The sequence below is a fragment of the Ornithodoros turicata genome, chromosome 5 (genome assembly GCF_037126465.1).
Source record: "Ornithodoros turicata isolate Travis chromosome 5, ASM3712646v1, whole genome shotgun sequence".
In the NCBI taxonomy this organism is placed as follows: domain Eukaryota; kingdom Metazoa; phylum Arthropoda; class Arachnida; order Ixodida; family Argasidae; genus Ornithodoros; species Ornithodoros turicata.
In genome coordinates this window covers 64,990,718-65,008,771 of record NC_088205.1, presented here as the reverse complement: position 1 = coordinate 65,008,771, position 18,054 = coordinate 64,990,718, and the positions used below count along the sequence as shown (strand labels likewise).

Here is an 18,054-nt window from a genome sequence, read left to right as displayed (position 1 = left end):
CACTTCGACTTACGTTACACGCTACGTTAATTTCGTACTTGCTATCATAATTCAAAACTTTGATTCCGTTACGGAGCTACAATTGAAATTATACCGGACTGTTTCTTGCTTCGGGCGCTAAGCATGAACGTACACTCTTAGAAATGAACTTCACCGCATAGCACGCTCCTAGCCAACCATAATCTCGAATGATATCGTTATCTTCCCTGATTTGTTGAAAACGGGAGGCGTACGCCTTTTTTGTGACAATTATGAACAGCATAAGTGTCACAAAAAAGGTGTACACCTCCCGTTTTCAGCAAATCAGGACAGATAACGATATCGTTCGAGATGATGGTTGGCTAGGAGCGTGCTATGCGGTGAAACTCATTTTTAAGAGTGTAGTTTCAGCACGTGCATCGGGGTTTTTAGTCCATGCTGCGCGTGTACGCGCGTGCCACGCCATGGAGCAGTCCCGGTGAAAAACATAGTGCGCGTTGCGAAGCAGATTGGCGTCGCTGTCCGAAGGATGTGAAGATAAATGTTGTCAATGGAACATTCGCGAGAACTGTTGCGGGCCACAATTCAGTGAATCGGTATTGAAAAATGCTGCAGTGCGCATCATGCCGCGCATATACGGAACACTACGATCGGATCCGTTCCAAATCCGCATGCCCACGATAGGTATGCGCGCGCTTCTCCTGCTAGCTGTCTCATTGGATGCCGCCAATCTTTGCCTCCTGTGGATCCCATTCGTTGCCGCCAAAGACGGCTCTGTTTTTATTGCGTTTTTCTTCTAAACGGTAGCGCTGTGTGAACTAATTTTCCTTGCATCGAAACACGGACTTTCATTTGAAAGCAAGTTCTTTTTTGCATTTTAGTGCCCCTTTAAGTCTATACAGTGCGCTTGTTATCCTGGCTTTCGCACTGGTTGTCTACGGTATAAAAATTTGTGCCGTCGCCAAATGTTAGTCTTTAATGTTTACATGCCTTTCCACAACATGACAGTGATGGAGCACGCGCCTCATTTGGAAGTTACCTACAGTGCCACTTCCGTATTGCTTCCCCCCCGTATGTTTCTTCCTTGTAGGTGTTACTTCCGATAAGACAGCCGCCCCTATGCACCGAGGGTTTAGAAACGGCATCTCCAACTACTACGTCCCAAGTGGGTCTGGGAGCGGACACAGTTCGCCAGACTTTTTCTGTTAATACAGGTTGCTTCTACGTGCCCGACGGAGCCATATTATTTATATGCCTATACTTGCGTTCCCGCTTTCCAAAGTGCTTGGTAATGTTATTTACTATAGTCGTGTTCGATGTAAAAACGACATTGCGGGTGCCTCTTTTTGTCCCTGCATTTAAGCACCAGAAGCGAACATAGTGTTCGAAACGTTGTATACGCAATTTCTTTGGGACATGCTTAAGTTGGACAAAACTTGTTTGGACAAGAAGAATTGTTACAAAAGTCTTTCAGCACCCGATATGCTGTTCTTAGGTTGAACACCTCTATGACGTGCGACTATAGTCTCTGTCAGCTCCCACTGCGTCCATCCAACGCTGTGTTCGCGAACAAGCTAGCGGAAGCGCTTCAGTTATCATGAGGTACATACATCAAAATCGCATAACAACAACAACAACTTTAGTTTGAGTATCGCCTCTGGCGATGAAACTTCCCATTCATCATCTTAAAATAAAGTTGTTGTTGTTGTTATTCTGAGATGATGAATGGGGGGGTTTCATCGCCAGAAACGATATTCTATCCCATTGCTGGTGGTGATGTGGGGAATCAGACAATGAGCCCTTTTCACAATAAGGATCGAAGTCCTATGGTATCCAGAAAGGTGATGAGAGCTTTGAGGGCAGACCGTTAGTGGGCTGGATGTGGCCAGGGAAAAAGCAATTTTGTGAGAGAGAGGGGACGAGAGTCCAGCTGATTAAGATACCCGGAGAGTGCGGTTCGGGAAGGTTGGTAGTGTGGGCAAAAGAATGTCCTCTAGATCTTCTAGAACACCGGAGTGACAGCATCTGGGAGAGTCAACTTGTCTCAAGCGGTAGCGCCACTGAGCTGTAAGAGCCACATCGAGTCGCATTCGACGAATTAATGCAGCATTTTGGTGAGAGGTATTTCGTGTCATGCGGAAAGCGAGCGTTGGATCAACTCCTCTCAGCATAGAGGGGGGGGGGGAATGTCAGTTGTCCTCTGGCGGGAAGTCAGGGATGTCACGTGGCGTCGAAAAATGGAACGACGGTCTCATCTCAGCAGCCCAATACGCGTCCGTCTCCGAGATGAGAGAGCTGCTTCTGCGGCGCTGTCGGCTTGTCGGCCCCACGAAACCACAATGGGCTGGGACCCACAGGAGAACCTGCCTGTGTCCTGCTTCGTACACAAGGTGGTAAGCCATTAACACATCCGTCATTAGGGGCGCGGATGAGCCTGTATGCCAGAATTTTTAATAGCTTGCGGTGCAGATTTTGAGTCAGTGAACACTGCCCTTTCCCGCGGGGGAATGACATAGGGGTCCGAGCTGTTGATGAGGTTGGATGCGAAAGGCGTCATCCTCGCGTCTTCGGATGGTATGACGAATGCCGAAGGGGACTTGGCATTTCTAGATGCGCCACCAAAATCGAAAAAGTACACGGAGGCCTCTGTAGAGCCGAGTGTATCTCGTGAAAAACTGTGAGCATTCTCCAAGCTACGCAACAAGCTATAGAACCAATGCCCAACCAGATCCATGAACGGTGATACTAAGTCAGGTGACACGGACAACTAAGACGCTAGTTAAGGCCGTGTTAGCCGTGAGGAACAATACCTTACGGCATGAAGATGTCGCGCTCAACAACAGGCCTAGCGATAGTGACGATCGAGCACCGTATCTGGAAGATACACCTCCTGGTGCACTTGGACAGATACCGAGAAATGGGAATGGAAGTAAACGAGAAACGTACGAAGATGTACGGGGGGGGGGGGTATATATACTAGAAGAAAAAATGAAAAAAGGAGAAAAGAGAGAGGGAAAGGTCAGCCAGAAGGAGTGTCGGCTTGCTATTCAAGAAGTAAATATTTAGAAAATAAATGAAAATTTACAAACAAAAACAAAATAAGGATGAAAGAAATAAAAATAAAAAACAGATGCGAGTAATGGGCTTGAGGGTGAGATGTGAGGGCGGGCCACTGACGAATGAGATGGCATAAGACTTGAGGTCGAAGACTGTGCATGAGACCTGTGTCGCTGACGAAGGTCAGATCTGCTTTGGTGGCAAACCGCTGCGTCGTAGATGTAGGAAACGTCAGTCTAGGCACTGGCTACTCCGTAGAGCTTAAAACTACATGCTAAGCTAAAGGTAAGGCTAAGGCAAGTAAAAGAAACAGAGAAGGAGTAGTAAATATAATTGGAGGAGGATACATGCGGCATGGACTCTGATCAGTTGCAGCCACTTGAACACACACACACAAAATGTGAAAGTCATTAAAGTGCATATTTTCTTGTGTGATATAGATGTACCTCACTTACGCACACTAGACACGTAAAGTATAAATTCCGTCAGTGAGCATTGCTTCTCCGCTCGTGTTTTTTTTTCTTTTAAAAATCAATCAATCAATCCGCTCGTGCTTCTCTGAATTTTCCATAGAACCCGCAGAAATTCCTATAGTTTCGGATCCTCCAAGAGTAGGTGACGTCACAGGCACCTGGCGTCTCTCTCCGGGCAACAGCGCGGATCTCCGCTCTCTGCCAAACGTCGAAACGTCTCACCGTGCCAGCAGCTGCGGCGAGGAGACGGAAGTCGACCTCCGGGAAACAATGTTGACAGACCCGTTGCTAGATTGGACATTCCGTGACGTCATACTTTTCAAAACTGGAAATTAATTTTGTGACACTTCAGGGTCATATAGAGAAACAATATTTTGGGAGGACACAATTTCAGGCACGTGGATCGTACTATGCTTAAAGTACCAGGGAAACTGGGTACTTGGTACTTTAAGGTGCGGTTATGAGGTAATTTGCCTATCACTGCGCTGCAATATGGTGAGGTGATGTGGGATCAAGCTCTCCCACATTATGTGGGCTCCCACACTCTTAAAAATGAACTTCACCACATAGCACGCTCCTAGCCAACCATCATCTCGAATGATATCGTTATCTGCCCTTATTTGTTGAAAACGGGAGGCGTACGCCATTTCTGTGACAATTATGAACAGCATAAGTGTCACAAAAAGGCGTACGCCTCTCGTTTTCAACAAATCAGGGCAGATAACGATATCATTCGAGATGATGGTTGGCTAGGAGCGTGCTATGCGGTGAAGTTCATTTTTAAGAGTGCACGCTCTGCATCTCTGCTCTGTTCAAATGCATTTCCTTTCTCTCTCTCTCATAATACAATCTTTATTAACGTCACAATGGGTCGTGGAAGCATCCCGTGAAGCACATTCTCGACTGTCCTTCGCACGGTGTTTACGCTTTCTTCGGTCTTACTGAAACGGAAACAAAAAATAGTGAATTAATTAGTGAATTAATCACAGAACAAAGGTGGATAAGAATGGCGAAAGAAAGCTTGCCTAGAGGAAATCTCACAGGAGTATATGCTTCCCGTGTTCCCCAAATATTCGGCCTGCAAGCAGTTTTAGCTCGTTTGGACACTTGCCATGCCAGTGCAGTTCTGGGCGCGCTTGCACGAACGTTGAGGAAATCGCTCAGTGCTGCCCCCACACTGTTAAAACAGAACTTCACCACATAGCACGCTCCTAGCCAACCATCATTCCGAATAATATCATTCTGTGTCATGATTTGTTCAAAACAGGGGGGAGGCGCATATCTGGGACAAGATAATCTGTCCCAGATAGGCGCCTCCTCCCATTTTCAACAAATCAATACACACAATGATATCATTCGGAATGATGGTTGGCTATGATCGTGCTATGTGGTGAAGTTCTGTTTTAACAGTGCAGAAGCCTTGACAGTGCTTTACCAAAGAGCATTGTTGAGGACAGTAGCGTGTGCCCGAAGCACTACCGAAGCTACTGAGGCCAGCACTAAGGAATTTGCTCAACGTTCGTGGAAGCAGACGACGCGCAACATCAAGTCCCTGCACTGCACACGCTGATGGTACATGCCACGGTAACCCGTCTGGATGCTTTTTGTTGCTCTACTATTCTATTGTCTCCAGGTGCGGACACTCTGTGTCTGTCTTTCATCCCAGCGTACCAATGGTGAACACCCATCATCTGTCTTTTCTTCTTTCTTGTCCTTACTTTAAGAAACTGGATTCCTCTACCCTCACTTTTTCTTTTTGTTACTGCACTGGGATAGCCAGGAATATCCCCACAGCATTTTAGCACACGTTTAGCTAGACTTCGATCATTTCTAATATGGTGTCGCCTGGAGCTGACCTTCGAAACCAATCCCATCAACGTACTATCGTCATCAATTGATAGGGGAAAGCCTTCCCGAGGTGATATGAAGAGCTCTCTAAGTTACTCAAACAATATAATTATGTTACAGTTACATGGCTCTGAAAGTAAGTAAGTTACATACCCTTGAATTAACTTGACGAAACATCAACTTGCTGCTAACAGACCACTAAAAATAATTTTATTATATTTTTATTGTTATTCGTCGAACTTGTTTATTGAATTTATTTTCATTTCTGTTTATCGGTTTATTGGACAGACCCGATGGGCCCAATGTTGATGTGTGCAATAAAAAACGCATCTGTAGGAAACGAAAGAAATCATGATAACTTCCATAGCACGTATCTGACACTGATGATAACTGACTATAGGCCTGCAGCACTACTCGCGTATTAACATGGTACATGCAGACTATTTAAAATTAAATCGATCAAAAAATTAAATAAGTTGAAGAGCCACGTTGCTGACCTTCAAAAACGATCTTACATTGAAAATAGTTTTACACATACATTTACCCTTGAAATATCAGTAGGTGCAATGAAAGTATAAACCTTGAACTTTGTAGACAATGCTTAGGCTTTGAAAATACGCGATGTTGTAGACAGATTTCCAACCTACTCGATGAAATCACTCCACCATCCTCTCTAAGCGACAGCTCATTTTGAGAGCGTCCTCACAGGGCTTCCTGTTCTCAGCTGAATAGTAAGTCAACAAAAGGAGACGTGAAAGTAATTAATAGCCTGGAAAGGTGTCACAAAAGTTGTACAAGGTATGTTTTATATGTACATCGTGTTGCACCCATTAGATGTGCACGCGCTCAATACCAAAGACTACGTTTCCAGGCATCCCATTTTTCACCAGGGCAGCATGAAATGCATTGGGGGGGGGGGGGGGGGGGGGATTGAAGTGTCGTGCTCATCACCGCGTTTTGGCATGCTGTTGGAGGCCTGTATCAAAGATTCCATCTCATGAAAAAAAAAAACTAAGTCAGTAAGCCACATAAGAAATCTTCCTGGGTCTCTCAGGTGTTCGTTCTCGGGAAAGAATGGCAAAAATGCTTGCGCGAAGCATTCCCACCGCTCCCTCGAGATGCGAGAGTTGGTTGACAACTCCATCGATTTGCTTTAGGTTCGGCGCACAGCGGCGGGTGTACTCTTTGGCGTATTACTTGTAATGAGTTTTCGTTACATGCTTATAGAGATCACACCCCAGCCGATGTCTTCTGTAGTATGCAGTTAATGTACCGCAACGGTATTCACACGTACAGGAAAAAGCAAACATTGCGACTTATACACACACACACGAGACTTTTCGTGCAAGCGTCCTTGTGCGGTAATGCAAGCAGAAATATGACTAGATCGCAGACCAATGTATAAGGTAACAGATAGAAGCCTTATAGAATGGGTGCAAGTTAGACCTTGCCTTAATTGGTCCCTGTTTGTTTTTGTTATGTGTCTTGGGCATACTATGTAGGTTGAATTTTTTCGGCCTTTCCATTGGGTTCTTGTGTTTTTCTACTTTCTCTTTTATTTGCTTGTCCTGGAGAAGCCTTTTTCCAATCAATCAAACAAACAAGCAAAGCTGGTCGATGCTCCGATTTCTTACGTTTCGTGTGGAAATGATCAAGGCAAGCTACAGCCTAGACGTTGAGAGGTGACCGGTGCACAGGGGACAGACGTAGAACAGGTGGTGTCCCTATACGTGGGCAAAGGACGAGGATCGAACCTAGACCCGTCAGCATTCTCATTTGTGGAACTGCCGATGCGTCCCAAGTTTGAGTTGAAAGTGACTGAAGTAGTCTGTCGCTTACTTGAGTTACCATTTGCAGGACAGACATGCACACACATTCGTCTGCTTTGAATCATAGTAAGTTCAAAGAACCTCCGCGAAGCAACGAGTTCTTCTGCAACACACGTGTCTGTGAGCGTCCCCAGTCGTTGGAGCATGACGGTCCTTGTACATTACTATGTACTCGTATTATATTACAGACATTCGCATCTCCATTTTTTTTATTTTACAAATCAAGCAATCAACAGGCATCCGCGACGTTGTACTCCCTTTAACTTCCACGGTATATCAATGTTTGCGGGTAACCCGCAGTGTTACACAGAATCATGAAATCGGTAGGAATTGTACTTGCTCCACAGTATGGACTGTGGTCTATTACGTGCAAAGATAACATTAACTGTGCGAATGAACCGGTGATGAACGTGAACGATAAAACAGGCGCTCACCGTTCCCAACGTGGCATCGACAGACTCCCCAGACGCATTCTTGAACTCGCACTCTGTCTCCTGTTCTGAGCTCCAGTTCGTCGCACACATCTCCACAGGTGTGTCTGTTGCACGATTTCACTGCATAGCAACAGCAACATTGAGAAACAGTTGCACATATACTTTAGATTGACGGTATACGGTTCGGTCTACCAATTCTAGAGAGGTAAAGATCCAGCAGAGTTTGCGGTTGATAATGTCTTCAGTGCTCCTACCTTGCTGTGCAACAAGCCGTACTAGACTAAATCTGTCATCTTCGAGTTGACTGCACGCCTGTATATTTATTACAATGTTACGTAACGTCCTCTGGATTTAAAAAGTGAATATTACGGATCTTGATACTATTTTCGGCCTTCTGCTGGTGCTCTCCTGCATGGCGACCGACGCCGGTATACAAAGAGCTCACGAAAGAGCCCGTTCATATGAAGCGTGGTGTCATCTAAGGAGATATTTATCCGCACAATGTCGAGCCCCTCAAGCCCCTCAAGCTAATGAATGTTGTCAGTCCTCTACGAGTACTCCACTTGTCAGGACCATCCGCAGAACCTGTCTCCTACCAGATGTGCGTGATGGACTTCGCAGGCCCGGCTCGACCTCCAAATTAGCACCTGCATTACTAATATGCTTTTAGGGACTCCCCCGCCCCTCTCCACTTCTGCCCGCCTACTGCCATGATACTCTCCTCCCGTATTTTAGTGGACTGTTCTCCACACATTGACTCCGGAGACGCAGACACATAAAAAATGGGGGAGGAGGGGGCGATATGAAGGCTTATTAAAATAAGTAGGACACATCAAAGCATTCCTTAGGCAGTTATGAAGAGACAATCAATCTTATCGATCAATCACTCCAGGGTAGTGTCATTTTAAATCGAACAACGTGTGAAAGTCGTATTTTTTAATTCGCCCAGAAAAAATATATGTTAGAGGACAGCTCAAACGACGCAAATCGCGCCACGTGCGATGCTCGTGCGTGGAGTAGTTTCCGCGTAGGAGAGGGGGAAAGTCTGATGCTGCTTGAGCACGCTTTCTTCTGGACCGACTTTGACGGGATCTAGCACCGCTAATTTTATGTCTACGACCTGGAGGTTGTTTGTAATTATAGGCTGCACCATAGACACTGTCGACAGTTACCCACAGAACTCTGAGAGCCACAGATTTTCTGTTAAAAAATGCCAAACTTGGCGTAAACGTTCAAAAAGGCCAAACTTTGTTACCAATTTGCTTCATGACGAAACCTCTGAGAACATCGAGCTTAGTGCCATTCGATAGGACATTGAAAGAGCTTTCGTGGTGTATAGAGCTCATTTTTCTCAGCCCAGTTGTTTCTGTGTTATTAGCTTGCGAATCACACATGGTAGGCGAAAATTGCCAATGTTGCATCTCAGTTTTCTCAAAAATGCCATCTTCGATTTTCTTGATTATTTTTCAAAAGGTGGCGTCATGTCTCTACTTTAGACGCCAAGTGAGACAATATTTTATTTTTGACTGAGAGACGCGCAGCGATTTTTTTGTCAGGCAAGGTGCACGAGGCTGCGGCCTTGCGCGTCCCAGCCACGAGCACGCGACCTTCAACCTCTTCTTTGCTACAAGTGTCCCGCTGACGGCGAAATCAATGACTGCGTGAGCTTGTTGTAGTGTCCCCAGAGCATCACTTTACGTTTACCCAATGGCCTCCCAATTCCGTCAGGCTCATTCAAACCGTGGGAGAGTACATGAGTTGCCAGTGCGCCCTTGATGAGAAGCCCCAGTTCTACGAACATACCGACAAATCAGTGAGAAGAAACGAAGCGCTTCGTAGAGATCTTTATCCACTGGTAACATCTTGGCTTTTGTTTCGGGTTGCCGCCAGTCCCCCAGGAAATGTGAAAGTCACATCCTTTTCATTGGTAAAAGAACGAAAAACGGAAGTTTCGAAAAACGTAAAATGTGCCCATTGCGAGACCCCTGCAGGTGGTTGCTGCCACCATTGGATTAGCATCATCCGATAGCTTTACACATGTCCTTTCACATGATATAAAGTGAATGGGTTCAAGCGCATGGATGCCAGAAGGACTACTGAAGACCACACCGAGGGTTTAAGGTACCTACACTGTAAATTTCAGAACACCTTTTTTGGTGTGTTTGAGGTGTAATTAGGGTGTAACATTGCATATACTCCCCTATTACACCTTCTATGGAAAAAACAGTCACCAGAAGTGGTGTTAACGGGGTGTTAGTGTTTCGAAACACCCTCTTTCCAACGTGTTATCACATTTTGGTGTAAATATGGTGTAAATGAACAACATATATACTAATGAGACTTTTATTTGGGGGATATCCACAGTGGGTGAAACATGTGTTCCAGTTTGACATTTTCTTAAGAAAAGGCAATGAATATATATATGAGGCGAGTAACGAATTACCTTCTTGTGCTGTCAGTACCTAATATTTACGACATGATTTCATCATTAACTAATACCATAAAGTAAAAAATACTTGTCCTGCCCAATGTTTTTGTGGACATTATGTCAGATGTTAGCCCAATACAGTGTGGTAAGCAAGTGCAGTGCATATTCAGCAAAAAAGAATTACGATAAAGGATTGGCAGAGCAAAAAGTTGTGTATTCACAGAACAGAGGAAGAGAGCATTTGCATAACGAATACAAGCGTACATACTGCACTAACGAACACGAAACCATGAAGAACTGTATGTTCAAGTGAACAAAATTTGTACTAATATCTGTACTTATTAATTTTATTTTCATTATATTTTATTTTATTTTATTTATTTATATGTATTCATCTGTATCATCCGTATCATTTATGTATCTATATCTGTTTGGCTTACAGTGGTTGCTGGAATTAGATTGCTGGGATTCCAAAGCCCAGCCATGGCATCCTCAGACATTCCTCAGACGCGTTCGCGGACTTCATTTCGCAGTGTCTCATATACGACACATGGTGCACTCCATTTACACCCTTTCCAGAAGGGTGTACAGATTCCACTGGGTGTAGGATTACACCAAAAAGGGAGTCAGTTATGATACCGTTGAAATACACCAATTTGGGTGTAAGGAATACACCTTTTCTGTGGGGTGTAACTTTTTCAAGGGGTGTTGATATACACCAAAAAGGAAGTCAGTTATGATACCGCCGAATTACACCAAAAAGGGTGTTTTGAAATTTAGTGTGTACGGCTACCGGAAACGAGGGATTTTAGTTGTGCGTTGTTCTGTCGGAAATTTTGATTCCCACGGGGACATTGACACATCTCGGTGTGGGCGAACGTGTTATACTTGAGAGCAGCAACTGTCATCACAGCGGTCTTACGGGTTTTGTACCACTCGTCGTGGTTCCGAAATAACGCTACGGAGCATAAAACTAATTAAAGAGAGCATGCACACCTTCGAAACTATCACGTATTGCGCCCACGTTAAGAGGCGCTGCAACCACGCGACCACAAATTGGTATTCTCAGGTGTTGTAACTTTCTGTCCCCTGTGGCCGTAGTTCTGCCTTCTTAATATTAACTCGCACGACAGACTCATAGCGTGCGTATGTGCATTGCCTCAAGCACATGTGCGGGAGAATAGTGAATATGCGCACGTGCGTATACCCACACGTCGTGCGTGCGACTCCCATGAAAGTGCGTAATAGCAAGTTCAAGTCGCCCACGAAAGTATTGCCCTGCGTCTCCAAAGGAAAAAATAAACATACGTACCATAAGTGCAAAATAAGTACATAATGCAACATCTGGGCATTAAATTACAAAGCAAAGACTACGAAGCAAAACGCGCTCGTAAACATACGAAGAGAGCCTTTGTGTGGAAAAATCGCTCCGCGGAAAGGTAGACCTACGTCTCAATCAAAAAGAGAAAATGTACTTTACCAGCAGCGCAGAGTACCGGCCCTGTGGAATAAATCGTGAAAAATATTCCGGCTTTTTAGAAATAAGTAAGGTCGAACATGCAAAATTTTCGCGTACCACTCGTGGTTCTGCGATACTAAGCGGACAAAGAATGCGCTTGAACCCAGTCACTTCATATCATGTGAAAGGTCATGTCTAAAGCTATGGGATGATGCTAATGCAATGGTGGCAGCCATCACCTGCAGGGGTCTCGCAATGGGCACATTTTACGTTTTTCGAAACTTTCGGTTTTCGTTCTTTAACCAATGAAAAGGATGTGCCCTTCACACTGCCTGAGGGACTGGCGGCAACCTGAAACAAAAGCTAAGATGTTACCAGTGGATAACGATCTCTACGAGGCGCTTCGTTTCTTGTCACAGCTTTGTCGGTATGTTCGTCGAACTGGGGCTTCTCGTCAGGGGCGCACAGGCAACTCATGTACTCTCCCACGGTTGGAATGAGCCTGGCGGAACTGAGAGACCATTGAATAAACGTAAAGTGATGCTCCGGGGACACTACAACAAGCTCACGCAGTGTGGTCATTGATTTCTCCGTCAGCGGGACACATGTAGCAAAGAAGAGGTTGAAGGTCGCGTCCTCGTGGGTGGGGCGCGCAAGGCCGCAGCCTCGTGCACCCTGCCTGACAAAAAAATCGCTGCGCGTCTCTCAGGCAAAAATAAAAGATTGTCTCACTTGGCGTCTAAAGTAGAGACATGACGCCACCTTTTGAAAAATAATCAAGGAAATCGAAGATTTTTGAGAAAATTGAGATGCAACATTGGCAATTTTCGCCTACCATGTGTGATTCTCAAGCTAATAACACAGAAACAACTGGGCTGAGAAAAATGAATTCTATACAGCACGAAAGCTCTTTCAACGTCCTATCGACTCCTATCGACTATCCTAAGCTCGATGTTCTCAGACGTTCCGTCATGAAGAAAATTGGTAACAAAATTTGGCCTTTTTGGACGTTTACGCCAAGTTTGGCATTTTTTAACAGAAAATCTGTGGCTCTCAGAGTTCTATGGGTGGCTGTCGACAGTGTCTATGGTGCAGCCTATAATCACAAAAATCCTCCAGTTCCTAGGCATAAAGGCAGCGGTGCTAGATCCCGTCAAAGTCGGTCCAGAAGAAAGCGCGCCCAAGTAGCCTCCGGCTTTCCCCCTCTCCTACGCGGAAACTACTACACGCACGAGCATCGCACGTGGCGCGATTTGCGTCGTTTGAACTGTCCTCTAACATATATTTTTTCTGGGCGAATTAAAAAATACGACTTTCATACGTTGTTCGATTTAAAATGAAACTGCCCTCCATCTTTCGTCGATTCGCGCACAGGGTAGGGTACAATGATATCTTAGGTAATACAGAGTTTTAGTGCATCGTACGCTGTCGCCTTAGCATACGGAAGGGATAGCGGTGATGGTTCTGCGTACGCCCACAACAGAAAGACAGCTTCGCGCAGTGCGCATGAAGAAGCACCAACGCTGTCCCTTCCGTACGTTGTCTTCAAGTGTGTTCCTCACTTGTTTCGAGTGAGGAACACACTACGGGAGAAAGGAGTAGATTAGGGAGCAAGTACAACTTCGAGTCCCCTAGAGCGCAATTAGTACTCCCCATTTTTTGACTCCTGACTCCGAACTTTACTCCCCTGCAGTGCATTGCTGGCGGTAATGTGGTGAAATGGAATAATGAGTCGGCTCACATCTCTCTTTTCGACGCGGCTAATGTTTCTTTGAGGCTAAGGATAAGGACAAATGGCGAGGTAAAAGACGAAAACGAAATGTTGCATTCTGGTTATCTGTAGCTCCGACTTTCTCCTTTTCCGACTGTCTTTTTCCGCCACACCTAACACAGGGGAAGAACAATGCGCTGTTTCCCCGTTGTTCTCATATCCACTACACTTCCTGAAAAGACATCACCCGATGTGAGGAAAGAGAAACATAGTTTTCCTTCCGCGTGTCTGGAAGCGATTGCGCGCGCGGCAATCGTGCACGGATGCTATTTGCAGACGGCACTTGCGTATGTTTGCAGACGACAAGCCTGCTGACAACACGTTGCGTTTCCTTGTAAAGGGTGAGAGTAAATGATAAAGGGTGAGAGATAATTCGTCGTGTCCTTACGTCGCGAGACTACTAGGCTACTAGACACTCAGTACTACCAGACATTGGGCTCCGGAGCGCATGGAGCGCGCTCCTTTATACTAGACGGAATACCTCATTTTTTCCACCCGCATGTCGGAGTGCTTCTCGCGCTCTCCGCCGTCCCCTCCGGTTGAACCCACCTGTACCTTAATTAATCTTTTTTAAGGCTGCAGACAACCGAATAGGAAGACGTCTCTACGGTAAAAGAACATGCAGTGACACTCAAAGGCCTAGAGGCGCTTTGCACACGCAACGTGCACACATCACGTGCATCGCAATGCTCTCTTGGCTTAAAGCTTCGTTAGCAGAGGCTCCGGATGGACAGGGACAGAGTGGACGGATCGCGCTCTGTAGAACCGCTACTTAAAGCGCCCATTACATATTTGAACTTGTTTGAAAGTCTCGGTAACCAGTTTCTTGGGATTCCTTATGCTTCTTCTTTACCTCTCTCTTTCTCTCCCTCTCTCTCTTTCTTTTATTTTCCCCCCCAGTAGCAGCTGTTTCAGTAGCAGACATACGCGATTTGCTTGCTGCTTGACATGTGCACTGCCACACTCGGCTATGTGAAAAACACTCCCAACTGTAAGCGGTACGGTCGTTAGCATCGATCCGCAGATAACATGGTGTTTCGCATGTACCGCCACCGTGCCATCGAAGCGTCTAGCGCTCGTCAGGTGCATGTAAACCTGGAGGGGAACAGAGATTCGATTCCCGGCAAAATGCTGTTTAGATGTTTTCCCCCGCGCTTTAGTTAGCCGGTGGGTCAGGTGCATGTGCCCGTTAACCATCATCGATGTATTACAGCCAATCCCAAAGTCTTATTTCACCATTGACCATTTAGAGCCATGAACATCCCTAAAGCGTCCAGTCCATCATTCCCGCCGTTCATAACTTAAAGTTATGACTACGCGGAAGTTGCATAAAATTAAAGGGGCACTAAAATGGAAAAACAACTTGCTCTCAAATGAAAGTCAGTGTTTCAACTAGTATAAATTAAAACAAAATTAGTTCACACTACGCTACCGTTTAGAAGGAAAACGTAATGAAACCAGAGCCGTCTTTGGTGGTGGTGAAAGGGCTTGCCGTTGTCGGCCTCACGTATGTGGGCAACGTCACGACTGACGCCCTGGGGAAATGTGCGTCCTGGACCGACTTCTAGGGGAACTGTGCCGACATATGTCTGAAAGCGTCTGAGGAAAACCCAGGAAAAACCCCAGACAGCACAGCCGGCACCGGGATTCGAACCCGGGTACCTCCCAGTCTCGACGTGACATGGCCAGCACGCTAACCACTGAGCCACAAGAGCTGGTGAGCCGTCTTTGACAACGAATGGGATCCCCAGGAGGCAAAGATTGGCGGCATCCAATGAGACAGCAGGAGAAGCGCGCGCATACCAATCGTGGGCGTGTGAATTTGTATAGCGGGTCCGATCGTAGTGTTCCGTACATGCGCGGAATGATGCGCACTGCTGCATTTTTCAATGCCGATTCACTGAACTGTGGCCCACAACAGTTCTCGCGAATGTTCCATTGACAAAATTTATCTTCACGTCCTTCGGTAAGCGACGCTAGTCGGCTGCGCGACGCGCGCTATATTTTTCACCGGGACTGCTCCATGGCATGGCACGCGCGTGCACGCACAGCATGGACTAAAAACACCGATGCACGAGTTGAAGTGTCGTTCACTGCATCGTGCCGAAGCAAGAAAGAGTCCGGTATAATTTTGTTTGTAGCTTCGTAACGGAATCAAAGTTTTGAATTATCATAACAAGTACGAAATTAACACAGCGTGTAACGTAATATGAAGTGAACATATTTTGCATTTTAGTGCCCCTTTAATTTATAATTTTGTGGAGCATGACGTTATAAGGGTGCGCAGTCCCACACGCGCCTGGCAACATGGACATTCCGTCCGCTCGCCACAGTTGCTGGCAGTCTTCCAGCGTTGGGCGGAGAGCGCTGTTGCTATAGGAGACAAACACCGGAGCTCCCTACGACGTCATCTAGTCTTGGAAAATCCCCAACTATGAAGTTTAGCCTGTTCTTGCGAAAATTCATGGACGCGCTTAATGTTCACTGACGGCTGTTATACTTTGCGTACCGAGTCTTTGAGGGAGATTGATTTATAACAGGCAATGAAATAAGTATCATTGTTCTCTCATTAAATTCATGCTCCCGTATACGACTGAACGATGCGCCTGCAGCATCACCCCTATTTCATAATCCTGCTTGCCGATTTTCCGCTGTACAAAACATAATTCGCGTGGGCGTGCCGGCATCAGCACCATCTCATCATCGTCTCTTTATGTGTGTGTGTTGCGTGACCGTAAAACTTCCCGTGACCCCATTCATCGTAGCTGCTCAAATTGCCAAGCAAAGTAATAATAGTAATAATAATAATAATAATAATAATAATAATTCGGCAAGCAAAGTGAAATACAGTTATCCGCTATGTGAACGGCACGCGGTGTTCTCCACAGTGTACCGCCACAGCGGCGGTGAACCGCCCACCTTATCATCATCCAATGAATATATGTGTGTGTGACGTTCTCCAAAGATTTATGTTTGATCAGCGGAACGGATGGATTCATTATACACGATGTATGCAAAAGAACTTTATTTTAGTGATAATAAGTGGGGTTTCATCGCCAGGGACGATACTCACGATGCATTTCGATCTCTACGTACCCCACGGGAAGTCCACATAATAATATCCGGAACACTGCACCCCAGCGATGTGGATGCTAGCAAGAAGCAGAGCAGCAGCTTCAATCAGGTTCATGCTCCCTGTGTTTCTACCTGCGAGGCACAATTTTCGTACATGAGATTCTTCTGAAAATATACACGATATGTGGGTGCTGCACAGAGGTCTTAGAAGCGAAGCATTCCGAACGTTCGATTAAAGGGGTTGTGACAGCTCGCTATATCTCTATGATGGATAAATGTAAAATAGGGTTATGTGCATCAGAGAGAGCCTGCATTCTTCTTCAGGCTGATCGTTATTAAATTGCACCCTCCTCGTTGGTTTCTTTTTCTCTCTCTCTCTCTCTGTGAGAGAGAAGCATTGGCCTCATTTATATGTCATTTGGCCTCCAGTATGGATTTATCTTGCATTTCGCAACGTTGCTGTTCAAGCTATATTCTTCTTTCTCTCTCTCTGTGTGTGTCTTGTAGTCGGTATATTTTCCCAGTGTACAAGTACTGGAGTGGACATACCCGACCCCGTTGGGACTGAAGTCTCCATATTTTTCTTTGTCCTTCTAATCGAATCGAATCTTATCTGCAATTCCAAGTTTCGCATCAAGAGGAGCCCTACTGGGCAGCTCAGTCGGTAACGTACGTGTTGGCCTGTTGAGCTCAAGATCGCGGCTTCAAACCCAGCCGAGGATGGTCGCAATGTGGGGGAGGTAAAGATTGCTTCCAGAACCGCGTGTAACGGCAATTTCCGGCGCACGTCAAAAGAACACCAGGTGGTCGAAATTACCCGCAGTCCTACCCTGCGGCACGTGCAACATGTCGCCATACTATAGGCAGACAAACCTTACGTGTTACATCACGGCACCGTTATTACTGCAGCAAGATGAATGATACACGCGTAGGAATCAGCTCCTCGAATACTGGAGTTCATCTGGTCATCTGCTCCTTTGCCAAACCATGTATATGGTAAATTGAATAAATTGAATTGAATCTGATGGGTGGTGGTGCTGGTACTGCTGAAAGAGCACGCCGTTGTCGGCCTCACAGATGTGGGCTACGTCACGACTAACGCTCTGGGGGAAATGTGCGTCCTGGGCAGACTTCTAAGTCTGGCTCTGACGTCACAGCAGGCATCCCCGCGAATGAGGCGGCCGCAGGCGAGGTCACCTGCTTTCGAGAACTAATGGGAGAGGCCGAAGCTCTCGCGCCGCAAGCTCTTAAACGTCGGAGCTTGACAGGGAAGTTTCTTCGATGGTTTCTGTTTCGCCGATTCGGACCACGTAGAAGAGTAGTTCTTATTTACTCAATATGGCGTGCAGTAACAGCAACCTGCATCATGTAATGGACCAAATCTATCAAAGTGCTGTCACAACCCCATTCGAAAGTTTGAATTCGCTCTCGAAAGTGTGCGGCAGAAGTGTTCTGAAAACAGCCATTGTTCTGTCGACAAAGATTGGCATGGTCCGCTTTATTCAAAACAGACTGTAGCGGACGCTGGACAACGACATGGATGGCCACGCGCATGGAGCACCCGCTTCTCAGTTCCACCGGCGCGGCCATGGGGATAGGCCACCGTCATCGCCTCTCCTTGGCATACCATCATCGCCGGTCGGGGCACATGTAGAGGAAGACCATCGTCCTCTACGTTTGGTGACCCGGACGAAGAGCATC

General features: G+C 46.1%; 1 protein-coding gene across 2 annotated transcripts in view; it reads right to left on the bottom strand.

Annotated features, from left to right (window-relative positions):
- Positions 1-4,345: 4,345 nt before the first annotated feature.
- Positions 4,346-18,054, bottom strand: part of LOC135394588 (uncharacterized) — a 40,828-nt gene continuing 27,119 nt past the window's right edge. For both annotated transcript variants that reach the window (XR_010422946.1, XM_064625404.1), the window contains 3 exons: positions 16,375-16,485; positions 7,621-7,740; positions 4,346-4,450 (listed from right to left, as the gene is read on the bottom strand). Coding sequence is in view for 1 of the 2 variants with exons in the window: in XM_064625404.1 (XP_064481474.1) it covers positions 4,431-4,450; positions 7,621-7,740; positions 16,375-16,485 (251 nt within the window). In the remaining variant the exon portion in view is untranslated. The remainder of the gene's footprint in view (positions 4,451-7,620; positions 7,741-16,374; positions 16,486-18,054) is intronic.